Raw genomic sequence first — 16,863 nt, 5'->3', positions numbered from 1 at the left:
CACAGACACCCACACCCACACACTATTCTCTTTTAGGGTAAGCAGCATTATGCAGAATCAGAAAAAGGAGTAAGAAATAGCAAAAGAAATTAAGACATTAGATAAGAAAAGGAAACATAGTTAAAAGTAATTTACATCGTCTTCAATACTTCTTCATTATTTTCTTTGCAACAAAAATATTTCCACTTTATTCGTGTCATGTTGCCTGCTATTTTTTAAACATCTTATCTCTGTTTTTCAGGATTTCACTAACTTTGCTTTTCCCTTTCAATAAGTTCACTCTTCCTATATATGTTTGTTTTGCAAGTCAATATTCATTCTGCCTCTCACAAAGCCATCTCAATGCATTTCTTTCATCACTCACTTCTGTTCTTAGGGCACATTAATTCAGCATTTAGTCAGTCCTAACCTTATCACTTCTAATTTTATCGCATACACTTGTTAAGTGTCCCACTCCCACCTTATTCAGTTTTTCCGGGCATACTCAATTCTCACTTGCATATAACAAAGTGAGCTGAAGAACATTATTATACGTAGCAATTGTTGTTTCCTTTGATAAATATTCATTTCTTGCAAGAAATCACATAATACCACTTTTCTATTAGAGTTTGAACATCTTAATTAATTTTTCATATTTTTCATCTTAAATAAGCATTCTACCAGGGTATAAAATTCATCCACTTGCTGTAGTTTTTCACAATGTAGGTATAACTTGTAATTGTTCACTCCATTTTTCCTGTCAAACGCCACTACTTTGGTCTTTTACAATTTTTTTAGATTCATACAGCTTTTTGCATCATACAAACAATCTGCAGCAAAATCATTGGGGAATTGTTGCTTAGATATATTATATATCCACATCACCAACCCACACACTGCTAATATCACCATAAGTACTCCTTGTACTCTTACCTGTGCCACAATGAACCTTCCCTGCTATCAAACTCATTTGGTACATTTTGACCTGCATGCAAGGGTTTCTTTGGAGCAGGTAAATGATGGAAAAAACTTAAGACATGACTAAACAATCAAAGTCCACCCCTTTACATGCATGAAAAAGTGGAGGAACTTATATTTCATGATCACATCCAGCATTTTAATGTTGTTGGTTCTCTCTGTGGATGTCCCTTAAAATATTGTGTGAACCTGGTCAATTCACAGAACTTTCAGAACCTTAGCAGAGAATGTTCATTGGATAGAATAATGTTATACTTTAAAGCTGTCTCCAAGAAAGGAAGTCAGTTACCGGACTCTACAAACAACAATGTGAGAAAATGAGAACTGTGCTTTTTGTCCTCATTAAAATCTAAATTTCTGCCTCTTCCCTGAGATATGAAACAAAAATAATCACTGTAAGATTTGGGAAACAAAATATTTTTAATTCATATACTGTATAAGCCTATAAACTGTCATCTATTTTCAGAACAGGCACTTCTGACATGTCTTCAAATTCAACTTTCACTGCAGGTATCAACTGCAAACTAGAAGTCAGTGAATGTTTGTCAGAGCCTTGTCTGAATGATGAAGCCTGTCATGATATTGTAGGTGGCTATTACTGTTCCTGTCCACTTGGCTTCCTTGGTGATCACTGTGCCATCAACATTGATGAATGTGCAAGTCAGCCATGTCTCAGTGGGGGACAGTGCATGGATTATATCAATGTATGTCCTCTTACATATTGGATGACTTGTTTACAGTAGATGCTGAGTGCTTTTTTTGTTCCACCTAACTTTCTGAAAACACCTGAAGGTCATGTAGATAAACATGTGCATTTTAAGACTGGACATTGATTCATTAATTGCAGATGAAATTTGGATGAATTAGAAAATGCAGGTAGTCCTCATCTTACAATAGTTTGTTTAGGGACTGTTCAAAGTTACAACAGCACTGGAAAAAGTGACTTATGACCATTTTTCATACTTACGACTGTTGCAACATCCCCATGGTTGAGTGATCAAAATTCAGACACTTGGCAACTGACTCCTGTTTATGATGGTTGCAATGTCCTGGGGTCATGTGATCACCTTTTGTGACCTTCTGACAAACAAAATCAAGGGGGAAGCCAAATACACTTAACAACCATGTTACTAACTTAAGAACTGCAGTGATTCACTTAACAATTGTCACAAGAAAGGTGCTAAAATGGGGCAAAACTCACTTAACAAATGTCTCAGTTAGCAACAGAAATTTTGGGGTCAGTTGTGATCATAAGTCAAGGACTACCTATATAGCCAGAAACAAAACAAAAGCCCAAACTAATCTTATTCTTATTTCAACAGTTTATTAATTAAGATCCATTTTATCTCTTTAAGATCTATAATTTAGACCCAACAGTTTGTTTCATTAGGTCTATTTCAGTTTGAACATGGATTATTTCATCATATTTGCTATGTTATCATTGTTACATTGAATATTAGTTTTAGTATTTACTTTGCTGTAATGCAGGAAACAGTCTCATGAGTTATTTAATAAATAGAACTCTGGAGACTTTACATCAGACAAGAAGGGGTAACAGGTTGTTGGAGAAAAACGCAGGATTTTGTTGTTGTTGTTTTGTTTCCTTTTTTCCCAAAGCTGTTTGGAATAAATGGTGGGGGGACCCTGTTTTTTCCCCCAATTTTCCCAGTTTTATCCAACCAATATTCTGTCAATTGGCACATTGAATTATTGCCAGCCTATCAGATGCTGCACTAGCATGAGTCAACAGGCAAGAAGACAGAAAGGATGAACTAACAATCACCGCCTCCCTGCATGAACAAGAGAATAGAGGATGGCAAGCTCTCATCAATTAACGTGTCATTACAGCGAACGATGATGAGAAGGCAGACCGGACCTGTTATGTATGCAGGCACCTGCATAGCAACAGCCACCAGTGGGCGTTGGCCTGAACGGTTTTGGCGGGAAACCCAATTTCGGCGGGAAACCTAGGGCCAACCCCATTGGCTGTCCGAGTACCTGGCCAGGTATTTAAGGAGGCCAGGTAACCCTCATTCCTCAGTTCACTACCCCCCTCCAATAAAGAGCTGAACTCACACCCCGGCTGGCGTCTCTTCCTTGCGTCGGACCCACTACACAATAGGACCCATAGACATGGGGAGAGGGCACCTGACCAGTGTAAACAACGAGGCTGGTATCGGGGATGAGCGGCAGACTAGGACAGTAACAGAGGGTGTGGAACTGTTAAATGAGCAGCGAGAGGATTGCTTGAGGCAGGATGAATGCTCCTGATGGGTGGGGCGAGTGGAGAGAGGTAGAGTGCCTAAATTCAAACAGATGTCAGCGGGCTTGACGGAGACAGGACCGATGCAATTGATTGCAGGAGGGCGGGAGCAGAATAGACCTGTAACACGCTCATTAGCCAAACTACTGGCCTCACAGAGACTATAAGAACCTGCTTCCCAATCCTAGCTTATACTCTGGCAATGTCAGCAGGCGCTGATGAAAGTTCAGTTTTAATAAATTTTTAAGTTTTGGTGATCCTTGTCTATATATGGAGACAGAGACAGAGACAGAGACAGAGACAGACACACACACACACACACACACACACACACAGAGAGAGAGAGAGAGAGAGAGAGAGAGAGAGAGAGAGAGAGAGAGAGAGAGAGAGAGAGAGAGAGAGAGAGAGAGAGAGAGAGAGAGAGAGAGAGAGAGAGAGAAACATGTAAGATACCACCTGTAGGCTGTATTAGTACAGCCCAAATTCTCAAACCCATGTTTACCCCATCTGTCAATGAATATGGAATCTTTCCAAAATAGCTGCATTTTTTTTAAAAAAAATATTGCTGCTTTATAATCAAGGACACATTTTAAATTGAAATAATCAAGGCACTTTTCAAAACCTGATTTCCATTGTTTTCCTCCACTTCTTTTCATGTCTCCCTCTAATATAGCATTGCACAAACCTGAAATTTCCCCTAAGGATTCCTTTTGTACTCTTTGTATTGTGTGTGGGAGTGTGTGTATATGTGTGTGTGTGTGTGCCAATATAATCACATAAATAAGGAGAACCTCAATACCCAAACAAAGATAGTTTTGATAAAGGTAGGGTCCCATTCATGCTTCAGAATGTAAATCAATGCATTGTCCTATCAGAAAAGACCAGACATCATACTGCAATAAGGTACCCCTTTTTGGTTATATTAAACAATAGCTTTTATTTATGCTGCTGTACAAGGGAGATAATCAAGCCATCTACTGAAGTAATAGTTCTGGTAACAAGGTCATGGTGTCTGCTCTTAATAGATTAAAAATATGCAGCTTTATACAAAAGGTAGAATATGTGGATTCTCAAAAAACCAAATTGTTTTGTTATTTTCTTTGGCAGAGCAATTTTGGAGTCCACATGGTAGGGTAAGAGCTTATAAAAAAATTATAACAAGCTGGAAGAGATTCCATGGCCAATGCATATCTTTAAATAAAACTAGTGCAGTATCTTATCTCCTTAGTTAAGTTTTTTGGGAAGAAAAGGATGGACACTAGCAAGTTGTTGACTCTTTCAGTACTTTGACTCTTATGAGTATTCTCCTTTATTGGTTTTGATTCATTCATCTAGTCCCAAAATCCTCTAGTGAACTCATGCAGAAAATATTGAGCATTAATTGCCAAAAAAAATAATGCAGACACTATGCAAAATGCAGGAAAGTGCTCTTGAATATTTTATGGTGTTCTTTATTTGCAGATGTTCTCTGTATATAACAGGATGTTTCAACAGGATGGGTTTTTTTTACCATTGTTCCAGAGAGTATCTTCAGTATAACTTCATCTATCTTTAATAGCATTGCACAACTACAATACAAAATACATTACATGTTTCAGTTCTGCTACTTGTAAGTATGAATGTGTTTTTCTTCTGCCACAATTAAAAACTGTATGACACTTAATTACAATCGTGCAAATGCTTATGAATGTAAAACCATAGATGCAGCAGACAGACCATAATAGCACATAAATTCAATGGAATTACACACACACAATACAACACAAAATATAGCTATTCCAAGAAAGCCAAGTTAATATAATATAAATAATCATAACTTGACTTTCACTGTTGCAGAAAACTAAACCATTCTAGTTATTCCTAATATATACCTGGTGGGGTAACAGCAATCTTACTATGAATATGTGTGTGTGTGTGTGTGTGCTTAAATATATTTGCATAAGTACGCTTGCTATCTATATATATTAGAGAGTTGTGTGTATAACTATTTCTTAAATCCTAAAAGGCTTTGTTTAGAGAAACAGTATTGTCTGATCTGGTACTCCATGTTTTTCAATTTTTCCAGTCCCAAACCACTCAATTGTACAACCCTTGCATTCAAAAGAATCCATTGAATGAGCATTTTCAATTCAATTAAGAAGTTTTCTTTTCTGTCAATCTTTTCCTGAAGTCTGACCTACATATATAATCTCCCACCCTGTCACAGAAGAATATATATCCTATCTTAATTTTATGTACTGCAGTGTATTGTTTTAATGAATATTTTTTATGGAAATTGGAATAGATGAAAGCCCCAAATTGTCTCAAAGGAATTCTGGTAGAATTTTTGTTTTCAGAGTGCTAGTCTCAGCAGCAGCTTTTGCTTTCAGCCTGGTCTTGAAGTTGGATCAATGAGGAGGGATTATGTTTGTAGATAATGAGATGCAAATTCAGGAATATGCATAGAAATACAAATATGAAAAAATAAAATAAAACTAGGATTCTCAGTTTTATTTCAGTTTTGAATGACTAGTAAAACATGGGAAAAAATCACCTTTTCACCTAAGCATTAAAAATGATTACAAAGAATCTACCTTCAAAGCCACCCATCCCAGTTCAGTGTGAAAATGATGGATTGTATTAATAGGTATAATGAAAAAAAGAAGAGGAAAAGAAATGCAGGTTTCTCAATGGTGCTGGAAAAGACTAGCTAAAGAAAACAGGATTTTAAAAAAGGAGAATTAATATCTTAGATGGGAAATTTTCAGGGAAATCAGACTCCTGCTTTACCAATAAACATCCATTAAAACAAAGGTCAGTAAGTTGTATGTGTATATATATATATATATATATATATATATATATATATATATATATATATATATATATATATATATATATATATATATATATATATATATACAGAGAGAGAGAGATCTATATATTTATGAGCAGCTCTTATATTCAGGGAGGGAATTCCTCTCTCATTTTTGCTTTTATTATTGTTTATAGTTTTGTCTTATTTTGTCTTATTTTTTCTGTTTTATTAAAGTGAAAAAACCATGCATTTCTGTAATAGTGGCATATACCTTCTGGAAAGCAAGCAGACATCGTTAAACAATTCCTCAACTTAAGCAATATAGAAGCCTGAACTAGATTCCCAAAAAATATTTAGAATACACGTTCCATATCCTGATTTAGCATACAGCATTTATTTTATTGCTGCTCACAAATAGGGGCAAAATAGGCCCTGGTGTTCCAATTTGGATCAATGAAAGTCCAACTTAGCCCATTCTGATGATTCTTCAGAATGCTGGCAATAGTAACAAGCTTAAAGCTTGACCCTTTAGTATTAAGGGTGAAAAAGTCACCTTTAAAAATCAAAACACAAGAAAATAAAAACTTGGTTTAAACAGCTCCTCCCCTTCCTTCCCTCTGGCACCTTCATAGAATCCCCGTGACTCTCTCACTAATTTTAGAACTGTGACCTCAATTGTCTTTTGAATAAGCTCTTTGTGGATGTATTAATTGCTTGGATTAAATGGAAAAGGACATCCTATTGGATTAAAAAGAATAATGTATTTCTTAACTACATATTAAGGAGCATCTGAAATTGTAAAATGATTCTAAATGTAGTAAGAAGAAAAGGTTGCTGCAATAAGTAGCATCAGACCCACTAGATATCAGCATACCATTTATTTGGAAGTCATTTGGGGAAGTTATAAAACAAACAAGGAAATCTGCTATTTAAAGTCTTAAGATTAGCATTAGGTTTGGGTTCTAACTGCACTGCCTTCCCTTCCTGCAATCAGGAATAGTGCACATTAAGGAAAAGGGAACAGAAATACGTGTATGGAATACTAGTAGGCTTGAATATTCTGTAATCAGACTGTACTGGCTATATTCAGGCCACATTCAGATATTGTCAGGCACAAAAGACCAGGTCCACATGTAAGATTCAATTAAACTGATTTATTGCTAAAAGCTTATGCACAGAAATTTCTCAACTAAATGTCAGCACCTGGTACATTTGCTTGTGGCTACGTAGGGATTGTAGGCTGATTCCTCTTTTAACTCCACCCTCAGGTTCTGCTATTCCTTCTCCTACAGATATCACACTAACTTGTAAAATGTTTGAGGGTTTGTCTTAGAATATTGGATTAATACAATAACACTGCAAATTGTGATTGGTAAAACATGGTGTTTAGCTTAGGGGCCCTCTGAGTACACTCTTGTTCCAACTTTGGCTCCAGACCTAACTATTCCCATGTTATTGGCTTGTTTCAATTGCTGACTTAGTATTTTTCTGGCTCTGCATTGATTTATATGAATCAAAAGTTTGGGGTGGGGGTAACTTCCACCAATGCGCTATGATAAAGGACCATGCACCTGGTTCAACTTTAGACAGCCCTGCTTCCCTCCTTAGTAAACACTACAAAAAGAAGCAAATCAGGTTTATAAGAATGCTGTGTAGGATGACCAAGGAACAATAAATAAGTTGGCTCTCCCCTTGATTAGTTTCCATCCATTGCTTCTTGTTCTGTCTTCAGGTGCCTTGGAGAATAGATTGATTTCCCCCTCTTCCTTGTGGCAGCCCCTTAGATATGGGAATATTGCTTCAAAAGCATGTTCATGGAGCTATTAGGAGTGGTCATCCATTAGTTGGGAAGCAATATTGACAATAGATGACATCATATTATACATTGCCAACCCAAGTTAAGTAGGTGATGCTACTGAAATCGTGGAACCTAAGCAAGATAGAATAGCTGTACTACTTCTTAGAGGAGAAGTATCCTTGAGGAGCAATTGCATGACCAGGGTGTGTGAGTGCTCTTTCTGGACTCCTGCTGAATGGTCAGGAGAAACTCAACTAGTATGCCAATTGCTGCCCTGCTTGAAGTTGGAGGATCTTGCATGCTGTTGTTATGCCCTCATGACTACTCATTTGGGCTTCTGCAATACTCTCCACATGGGACTATCTTTGATAACCACTTTGAGATTATACTATTGGTACAAAATACAGCAACCTACCTATTAGTTGATGCTGGGTGCTGTAAAGATATTATACTGTATTTCTGCTGTTAGTGTCGCATTGTATGCTAGTAGGTTTTTGGGTGCAATTCAAAGTTCTGGTGCCATAAGGAAGCATCTTTTGTATGGGACATATTTCCATCCAATTATGACATACACACATTGTATCCCAAACACATACAACTAATTTCTTTTCTTAACTGTTCATTGACACTCTTTAAAGCCCTTCACATAAGCTCTAATACTTTTGTGTTGTTGCTTCCAAGGTTACCACTAGAAGCCCCAATCAGAAATAAGGGCAATAATTCACAATTCTTTCTATTGTTTTCAATACTACAGGGTATATAGGTGTTCACTGTGAAATAGACATCAATGAATGTAGCAGTAATCCATGACTCTGCGGGAGTGAGTGTGTGGAATTGGTCAAACTGGTATGGAAAAATTCCAGAACTACCCTCAGTGTTCAGCTACCATAAGTCCTTCTGCATTCACAGGTGAGCCTCCAGCTCTGTCAGTTTGGTGCACTACACTTGTGTTATAATCAGAAGGGTCCCCCTGGTGGACAACTACTATAACGACTGAGAGTTGTTTCATTACTTCAAGTGATAATTCCATAGAGAAGATTACAATACAAAGGGATGTGCAAGAAATAAATAGTTCTAAATTTTTCTATGCATATGATCGATAAGAAAATAGACATTTCTCTTATGAGTGGCTATCACACATAGTGGTGTATACTCAATTCCCTGTGAATACAATATTGATAAAGGGTATCTACTGTATATAGCAATGCCATATTACGGTAGCTACTTCCTAAAGTGGAATATTTTCCAAACGCTTGGAGTTAGAAAAATTTTCGCAAACATTTTCTGTTGTCCTAAATCAAGATGTAATTTAATACATTTATTTATTTGACATGCGCTTGGTATTGGAGATTGAACTAATTAACTGATAGGTTTTTATGCATTCAAACTTCAGTCTGAAGGTTTTAAAAAGGATGCAAACTGAATTGTCTGTATGCCATATAAATGACTCAGGAGTTCTTTCTACAAAAAATATTTTGGAATTGAAATGAAAATGCAATTAAGAAAAATATCCAGGTACAGCTTAAATATCACACTGAAACATAATGAAATTTTCATCTTAGAGAACAATTCAATCTTTCACCAAAAACCAACCAAGGGAAAAGCTGTAATATTGAGCAACAGAGGACTTTATTGTCCTCTAGGCATTACTAGTGAGCAGCACATCTCTTTCCAAAATCTTCTGTAGACCCACAAATTTTGCCATTAAAAGTTGCTTTTATCATAATTTTTGTAAATTTTTAAGACAAGAATCTTCAGGAATATGCCATTCTATTACATTTCTTACATTTTAAAGAACAATTATATATAAAGAGAAAAGTTTACTAATGGTTTATTTCCTCACAATATTCACTGCATTTATAATAATCACATAATTTGTCCAGTCTTTTTTTATTAAAATCATTTGAGGAATACTATATATTTCTTCAGGAATGCTGATTCTTATAGGCTTGAATAATATGCAGACACACAAACACACATATTCATCTATACCATGGAATGATGGATAACAAAATATGCTTTACATCAACCCTATAAAGAAGATGCTGTACTATAAACAGCTATAAACAGTTGCTTATCTTCAGGCACATCCTGATTGCCTTCATTTTGAATGTAGGAAAAGGCTTACCATGTTTCCATGAAAAAAAGACCTGGTCTTATATATATTTTTGCCCCCAAAAGAGACACCAGCTCTTATTTTCGGGGGATGTCTTACCCACTTACCTTAGGACCACCGCAGCCAGGTCTCCAACACCCTGACACCTGCCTTGCCTCACTGACCCACTTCTTCTGCAGCTGCTTGCCCCTGGCCTCCATTTTGCTGGCAGAAGCCTTCAGGAAAGGCCTCTGCAGTTGAGAAATTATTTCTGGATTGATGCGCATGGCACCTCCCCCCCCCCCCAGCCTCCATTTTGCTGTGAGAGGCCTTCAGGAAAAGCCTCTGCAGCCGAGAAAGGAGCTCCAGATTGACTCACGTGGCGCCCCATGGGCTCCATTTCACCATCAGAGACCTTCATGCAACCAGATGCAATGGAGTGGGCAGGGTCTTAAGTATGGCTTATTTTGGGGGTAGGGCTTATATTGGGTGCACATATAAAATCAAGCTAGGGCTTATTTTGGGGGCAAGTCTTATTTTTGGGAAAACATGGTAGACATCTGGGCCAGAGCATGTGCTTTGAAAGTGCAAAGTTACTGATTTGATTTTCAAGTCATAAAGATTCCTCTGACAAACTTGGAGAAATCCCTTTTGGTTACTATAGATGTTACTAAATTAACTTCAAGCCACAGCATGTTTGAGCTAAGATGGCTCCTATTTTCTGCTATGAATGCATGGCATAGCATGGCATAACATAAATACTATTAGTATTTCTCCTTAGATAAGTATTTATAGTGGTATTTCAACTTTCATGGAAATCTTTCCATGTTAGTAAAGGAGAGTCTCTATACTTATCAGCAGGGAATTTCAGGAATTTAAAATCAATTAGTGCAGGATGTTTGCAAGGTCCGATGACTTGCCTTGTTGACTTCATGAACCAAAGCATTCTGTGAAGCAGCTCAGGCACTCCTATGAATTAATACTTCTGAAATATATTAATACTAGTGGACAAATGCCTTTCAGTTTATCTGCTTTTACCAGTCTTTTGAATGAGAAGCTCCAGAGATATTTTCAGGCATTCTATCTTTCCAGGGAATATTGGATTTTGAGGAATCCCTTGGCAATGTTCTCTCTGGCAAGGAGACTTGTTCTCTTTCTTGGCAAACAAACCTGAGGGGTCTCTTGACTATGTTCTCTCTGATGTCAGTGGATTTTCAGCCATGCAGTATATGTTAAAGTTTTTTTCAATCTACCCAAAATGGAATCACCAATACATTGCACAAAAGTAAGCTAGGAGGCCCCTCAAACCTCTCAAGCTAAAGGTGAAGAGTCAGATGTCAACACTACTGATCCTTAGATAAATGGGCCCTGATAATTGGCTGAAGATGTTGATACTAACACCAGAGCAATTGCCAGAACAAAAAGCTACTCCATGAAAACTTCTGAGGGACACTAGTGGTGGAGAAGACCAAACACTATAGTGATGGTAGTAGTAATTCTTTCTATTTGACAGAGAGGCATAGAAGCTGTCAGAATGATCTGAAGACTAAGTGAATGCATCTGTCAATAATCTTTTTTTTCTGTTAGCAATGACCACACATTAATAAGCTTTATTCCTAATAATTCTTCCAGAATCAGTGACTTGTACCCTTGTATTGTATTTTTTTTTTGGTTTTTTGGTCATAAACTAGCATAAAACCCATTTATAGCATTTTTCAACAGATTGGTCAATCTGCATGATAATTTTGAAATCAGTTGCTTCTTTGACAGATGAATTTTAGGATTTATTTAGAATGAATTTACCAATAGTTATGGCCAGTGAGCCTATGCGAAGGTTCTAAAGGGCTTCAGTTTGATAAAGCTTCAGTCAAATGACCCAACTGAAGCAGATTCACAGATCAAAGCAATGATTTGCTTTGAAGCAGTGAATTGAATCAGGCACTTTTGAAATGCTTTGTAGCTTTTCAAAGAGCTTTGTAGATTTAGTGGCTTTTCTACTGCTTTTGGCCAGCTACAAGCTTTAACTCTTTGCCTGTGTTAATGGAATGTACCACTTTAAAATACCCCCACCAAGAAAGCTAAAACCACAACTCGGCTCTCAGCATTTTAAGCATAGGTCCACGGTAACTCTTACTTTGCAATTTTTTTACAGTCTGGAAAGGTTTAAGATTCTTGACAGTGAATGAATTGGTGCCAGGTTAATACTTACAAGCAGTGCCTGTACCTTTCCTGTTCTAAATATAGGGGTGAGGTATCAAGTTTAAAAATAAATTTTCTCAGTGCTGGTACTTTCTTTGCACTGGTTCTTGTCAATTTCTGTTGCGATGTATTTCACTGTGCCAACTACATTTGGTGCCTTTGCTAGCTAATTAACCTAGAATCTGGCCACCAATCCACAACTCTGACACTACCAAGTCTTGCCACTTTCTGAAAGACTCTAACTTGTCCACCAGCTATGCCAGCTCTTTGGGCATCCCAGAAATCCAAACAACCAGAAACTACCTCTCATAAGGGAAGTCACTGGTCATTTTCCAAAGGCCTACCCTAAAACCATCTACTTTTGCTAATTTGTCATGTATCTTTGTTTGAAACTAGTGGTTGTCATAATGGATCATATCTGCCAACTTATTGTGATAATCTTTACTAGCCTCCCAGAAAAGATACGTGGAACAATAAATTACAGAAGAAGAACTTCTTGGGGCATGCTTAGCCTGGCATTCAGAAAAGCAAATGGAAAGGTTTTTGCATGGATTCTGACAGCATATTCAGAAAATCTTCCTTTCTAGGAATTTTGCTGGATAATCTGAATGATGTGTTGTAGAGCAGAATTCATTCCTACTACTCTAAAATTGGTCTAGAATATTATTTCAAAGCTTATTCCAATAAACCTTTGGATGTATCTACCTGAAACATGGGAGGGCTAACTTCTTTAGTACAGTATTTTCATCAAAAATATAAAGCTATTAAAGGCATCTTGCAGTCCCTGATCTTTGAGCCCACTAGAGTCACTGGGAGTCAAGTGGCATCTAAAATCACTTGCTTGAGATGGGCGGCAATAGAAATTGAATGAATTAGAATTCAAACAAACAAGCACCTGCTGCAAAACATCCCAGATTCAACAATTGATAAAAAAGACAGAAAAGTCTGCACAGTGAAGGAGCAGTACCTGGAGATAGCACAATAGACAAGAAAATGAACTGAAGAAAACCATAAAATACAAATATATTTTTCTTCTACTGCAAGTAGAAGTAGAACAACAGTGGCAAAAGAAAGCAAAAATAATACTACTAGTAATAGATACCTTGGATGCAATCCCAAAACATCTGAAGCACTACTTGAACACCACTGGCATTGACAAAAATCACAATTAGTCAATTGCAAAAAGCAGCTTTACTTGGAACAGCTTACATCCTGTGTCTGTACCTTTAACACCATCCCAAAAAAATATTTGCCTATCCCAAGTCTTTGGGAAGGATTCAACAAATGGATAAAAATGCCAAATCCAGTCTGAACATCTGGCTGACTGTGCAACCAATAATAATGGCATCATCAAATCAGATTCCTGTTGAATCTCAAATTGCAGTCATGCATTGAATCATTACCTCTTTTAGTTTCAAATGTCCAATTTATGTGGAATTTGCACAAGTCTAACAGTCAATATGTTGTCACTGAGTTGTTACGTGACTCTAAACATCAGGCGTAAACTTTGATTTTCCCAGCTTTCTGACTTATACTTCAATTGCAGATTTTTTCTTCAATGTGCAATCTAGATAACTGATAGCCAACTTTACACTATTGTGTTATTATAGCTCTCAATTTTGATGTATGCTGATTTGAAATTGTTTCAACTTTTATTACCTTCTGATGCCTAGGGAGACATCACATATGAATGGTCTAAAATAAGTACATGATGTTTGAATTGGGAGCTTTTTCAATTGCAACGTAATCATAATTTTACCATAATTAAGCTATAGTTCAGGTGTGCTGTATCAGTTTATAGACTGATTTTGTAGCAGATTCTATGCACATAACAAAATTAGTAATATTTTGCCATTTTGTAAGTGTTATCTATAAGAATATTATCAAATTATTTCATAATTCAGCCTCAAAATATGATTTAATAGAAGTCACAAATTATAGATTTTTTTCAAAAGGGTTTTATTTGAGTAAGGAATTAACTCCAATGTCAGCTGCTGGGTTTAAGCTTTTTTTCTTAGAATAACTAGTTTTCCATAGTAGAGTAGCTTTCTAAAAGGGTGTCATGTAAGACAAAGGCTTTGGACAGAGATTTCTCACAGAAAAATGCTATTATGGCTACATTTACAGGAAAAACCTCTCCTAACTATAGTAAATAGATGTTTCAGAATTTGATATATTATTCCCAATCCAAAATAGCACTTGAGATGTATCTTCCATAAGGAAGGCTCTGCCTGCACTGTGTCTTCCACCACCTTTATTGGTCTTGGCATCTTCAGTCCCCAGAGGGGATCCTTAGCGTCTTTTGCCCTTTCCAACCATGTGGAACCAACATGAACAAATATAAAGTAATGGCACTTGAACCATATGTACAATAATTTCTTGGCTAGAGAATGTGGTGATATTTCCTAGAGGTGACAAACTCACCAGCAGACAAACTTCAAGGAGGAAAGATATAGAATTACCATGGCGCACCAAAACACTGATAAGAATTTTTTATCCAGCCTTCTTCCCCCTGCCACTTGCAGTTGGGTTGGGATTGATATCCAGAATCTGGGAGTTTTGTGACTTGTAATCCCACCACATCTGGGCAGTACTATAAGCAGTCTCCTTCTAAGAGAACAGATTTAACATTCAGATCTTTGTCTAATCAAATATTCTTGCAAGTTGAAGTATCATGGAGGTTCCACATTGTCATTCTTCAGCCTCTAGCTCAGTAGAGGAGCTGCCCAAACCTGGGACTGTTATAATACTAGCTGAAGAACTGGACTCTAATCTTTATAATGAGTCCAAGTCTAGTGGTCAGGATCCTCACCTACAGTATATCTTCATCTAAGAGAAATTTGCCTCTTGCTTCTTGGAAATGTAATGGTAGATAGTTAGCTATTTAAGGTTTATATTTATGTAATGGTAGATGGTTTAAGGTTTATGTTTATGTTTCTGAAACAAAAAATTGTGTAATTAAGAAAAGGTAGGCTAGAGCAGGGACTAAAAGCTCTCGAATTACATGGAGCTCTCCATGGTGCTGCAAAATTCAGTTTGCCCTGTATTGTCAATATTGCTGCCTGTGTTTCAATATAATGACTGTAGGTATACATGATGCACTGATCAAGCACTACCACTTCTAATCAGCTTGCATTAGCATTCATTCACTATTTATGCAGAGAAGTAGCAAAACAGTTAAGCCAAAGGAAAGCCTGCCAGCTATCTCTTTATATAGACAACTGTTGTGTGGACAATTATTTCTTTTTCACTTTTTCTAACCAGCAAATAAATTGTCAGTATACTGGACTAAGATGAGAATATCTAGATTCAGGTTTACCCTCAATGTAACTCACTGGGTGGCTTTGGGCCAGTCACTTGCCCTGTCCAACATACTTAACCATATTTTTGTTGCAGGGGACTGGTATGGCAGGAGAGTTCACTGTTCACTGCTTTGAGCTCTTGGGTATAAGTATAGAGAGCAAACAAAAAATGCATATGGGCTGTTCTCAGAACACCTCGTTTTTATTTTGCATATGCTATATGCAAAGTGTATTAGGTTTCACTGCCTTTGTGCAATGAATGCCCATTTTCATTTTTGATCATTGATTAAGACAAATCAAAATCCATAATGTAATTATTATTTTTGCTGAACAAGATGACTAAATATATAATGCCAAGTACCTTAAAAAAAGAAATAAGACAATTGTTTCCATTTTAGCTATGATTTCATTATTAGAATTTAATAGAGACAAGGCAGATTGGGAATCACTGAAGAGTATGCATTACCAGATTTTGCATAATAAAAGGAAGCAAAGCTCTTAAAGTATCTTTGTATTTTTCTTTGAATTTATTGTCCTTAGAGGACTTACAGCTCTGGTTATTTTCTTTGATCTCCCCCTCCTCACAAAGTATTAATTCAAGTCATTGATATGGAACTGATGGCAACAGTATCTATGAACATTCTACTATAGGAACTACCATTCATTTCCAGTCACAAGTATTGCACCAATATTGATCTATTGGGTTTTCTGCTAGCAGGAACTTCTAAAATTATTTGTTTTTGTTCAACAATTCTGAGAGGTAGATTAGAATGAGATATAACAAAACCCATCCATTGATCTTGTGGGCAAACCATGATTTAACCTCAAAAATTTATTGTGAGAAGAAATAAGGTGATCTGTAAAGTAATCTGTAAATTTAAATAATCTGTAAAGTCTGCTATGAATTCCAGGAAGCAGGGTGGGATAAATGAAAATAACATTAATGTGAGAACAGCTATGCTAACCGGTGGGTGGAATTATATATATATTTTTTTAAAAAGGCACTAAGTCATGTGCACAGCTCAGAACACAATCCATGCCAGTTGAAAAGGTGCATATTTTTCCAGTTTTACTGCAGGTTACATTTTATGCAGAAGAGGCTTCTTAGAACTTCATATAGAATTGATGATCTACCTACAGTAGCTCAATAATTCCCAAGCTTCTAACAAGTGAGATTTCTTTATGCTTACCCACCTCTACCCCTGAGTTCCAAAAGATTAATGAATCCTAATGATTTGAGCTACTACTTGAAAGGCAGTGGCCAATTAGTTAAAACCTTCATTAGTTTTCATTAAGTAAAAGGTAGACAAATGAATGGCAGGCATGTTTCTGATAGGCTTCTCTGAGAAAAACCCAGCAGATTATTCCATAAACTGAAAAGGCACTGTTCCATGCTTTAGCAGATCTTATTTCACACATAGCTGAAACTACAGATCTTTGTTGCTTAAAAGG

The 16,863-nt window shown here is 36.7% G+C and overlaps 1 protein-coding gene across 1 annotated transcript in view; it reads left to right on the top strand.

The window, feature by feature from the left end:
- The window catches only part of CRB1 (crumbs cell polarity complex component 1), a gene marked incomplete at both ends in the record, with an annotated part of 156,699 nt that overhangs the window by 50,434 nt on the left and 89,402 nt on the right, over positions 1-16,863 (top strand). The window contains 7 exon segments of the mRNA XM_081325517.1: positions 1,468-1,661; positions 4,328-4,353; positions 7,185-7,339; positions 8,570-8,622; positions 8,626-8,648; positions 8,650-8,706; positions 8,708-8,724. Coding sequence (XP_081181643.1) covers positions 1,468-1,661; positions 4,328-4,353; positions 7,185-7,339; positions 8,570-8,622; positions 8,626-8,648; positions 8,650-8,706; positions 8,708-8,724 — 525 coding nt within the window.

Source organism: Vipera berus, assembly GCF_964194415.1.
Source record: "Vipera berus genome assembly, chromosome: 3".
NCBI classification, from domain to species: domain Eukaryota; kingdom Metazoa; phylum Chordata; class Lepidosauria; order Squamata; family Viperidae; genus Vipera; species Vipera berus.
The sequence above is the reverse complement of the archived record's forward strand: the minus strand, read 5'-3'. Positions and strand labels throughout refer to the sequence as shown.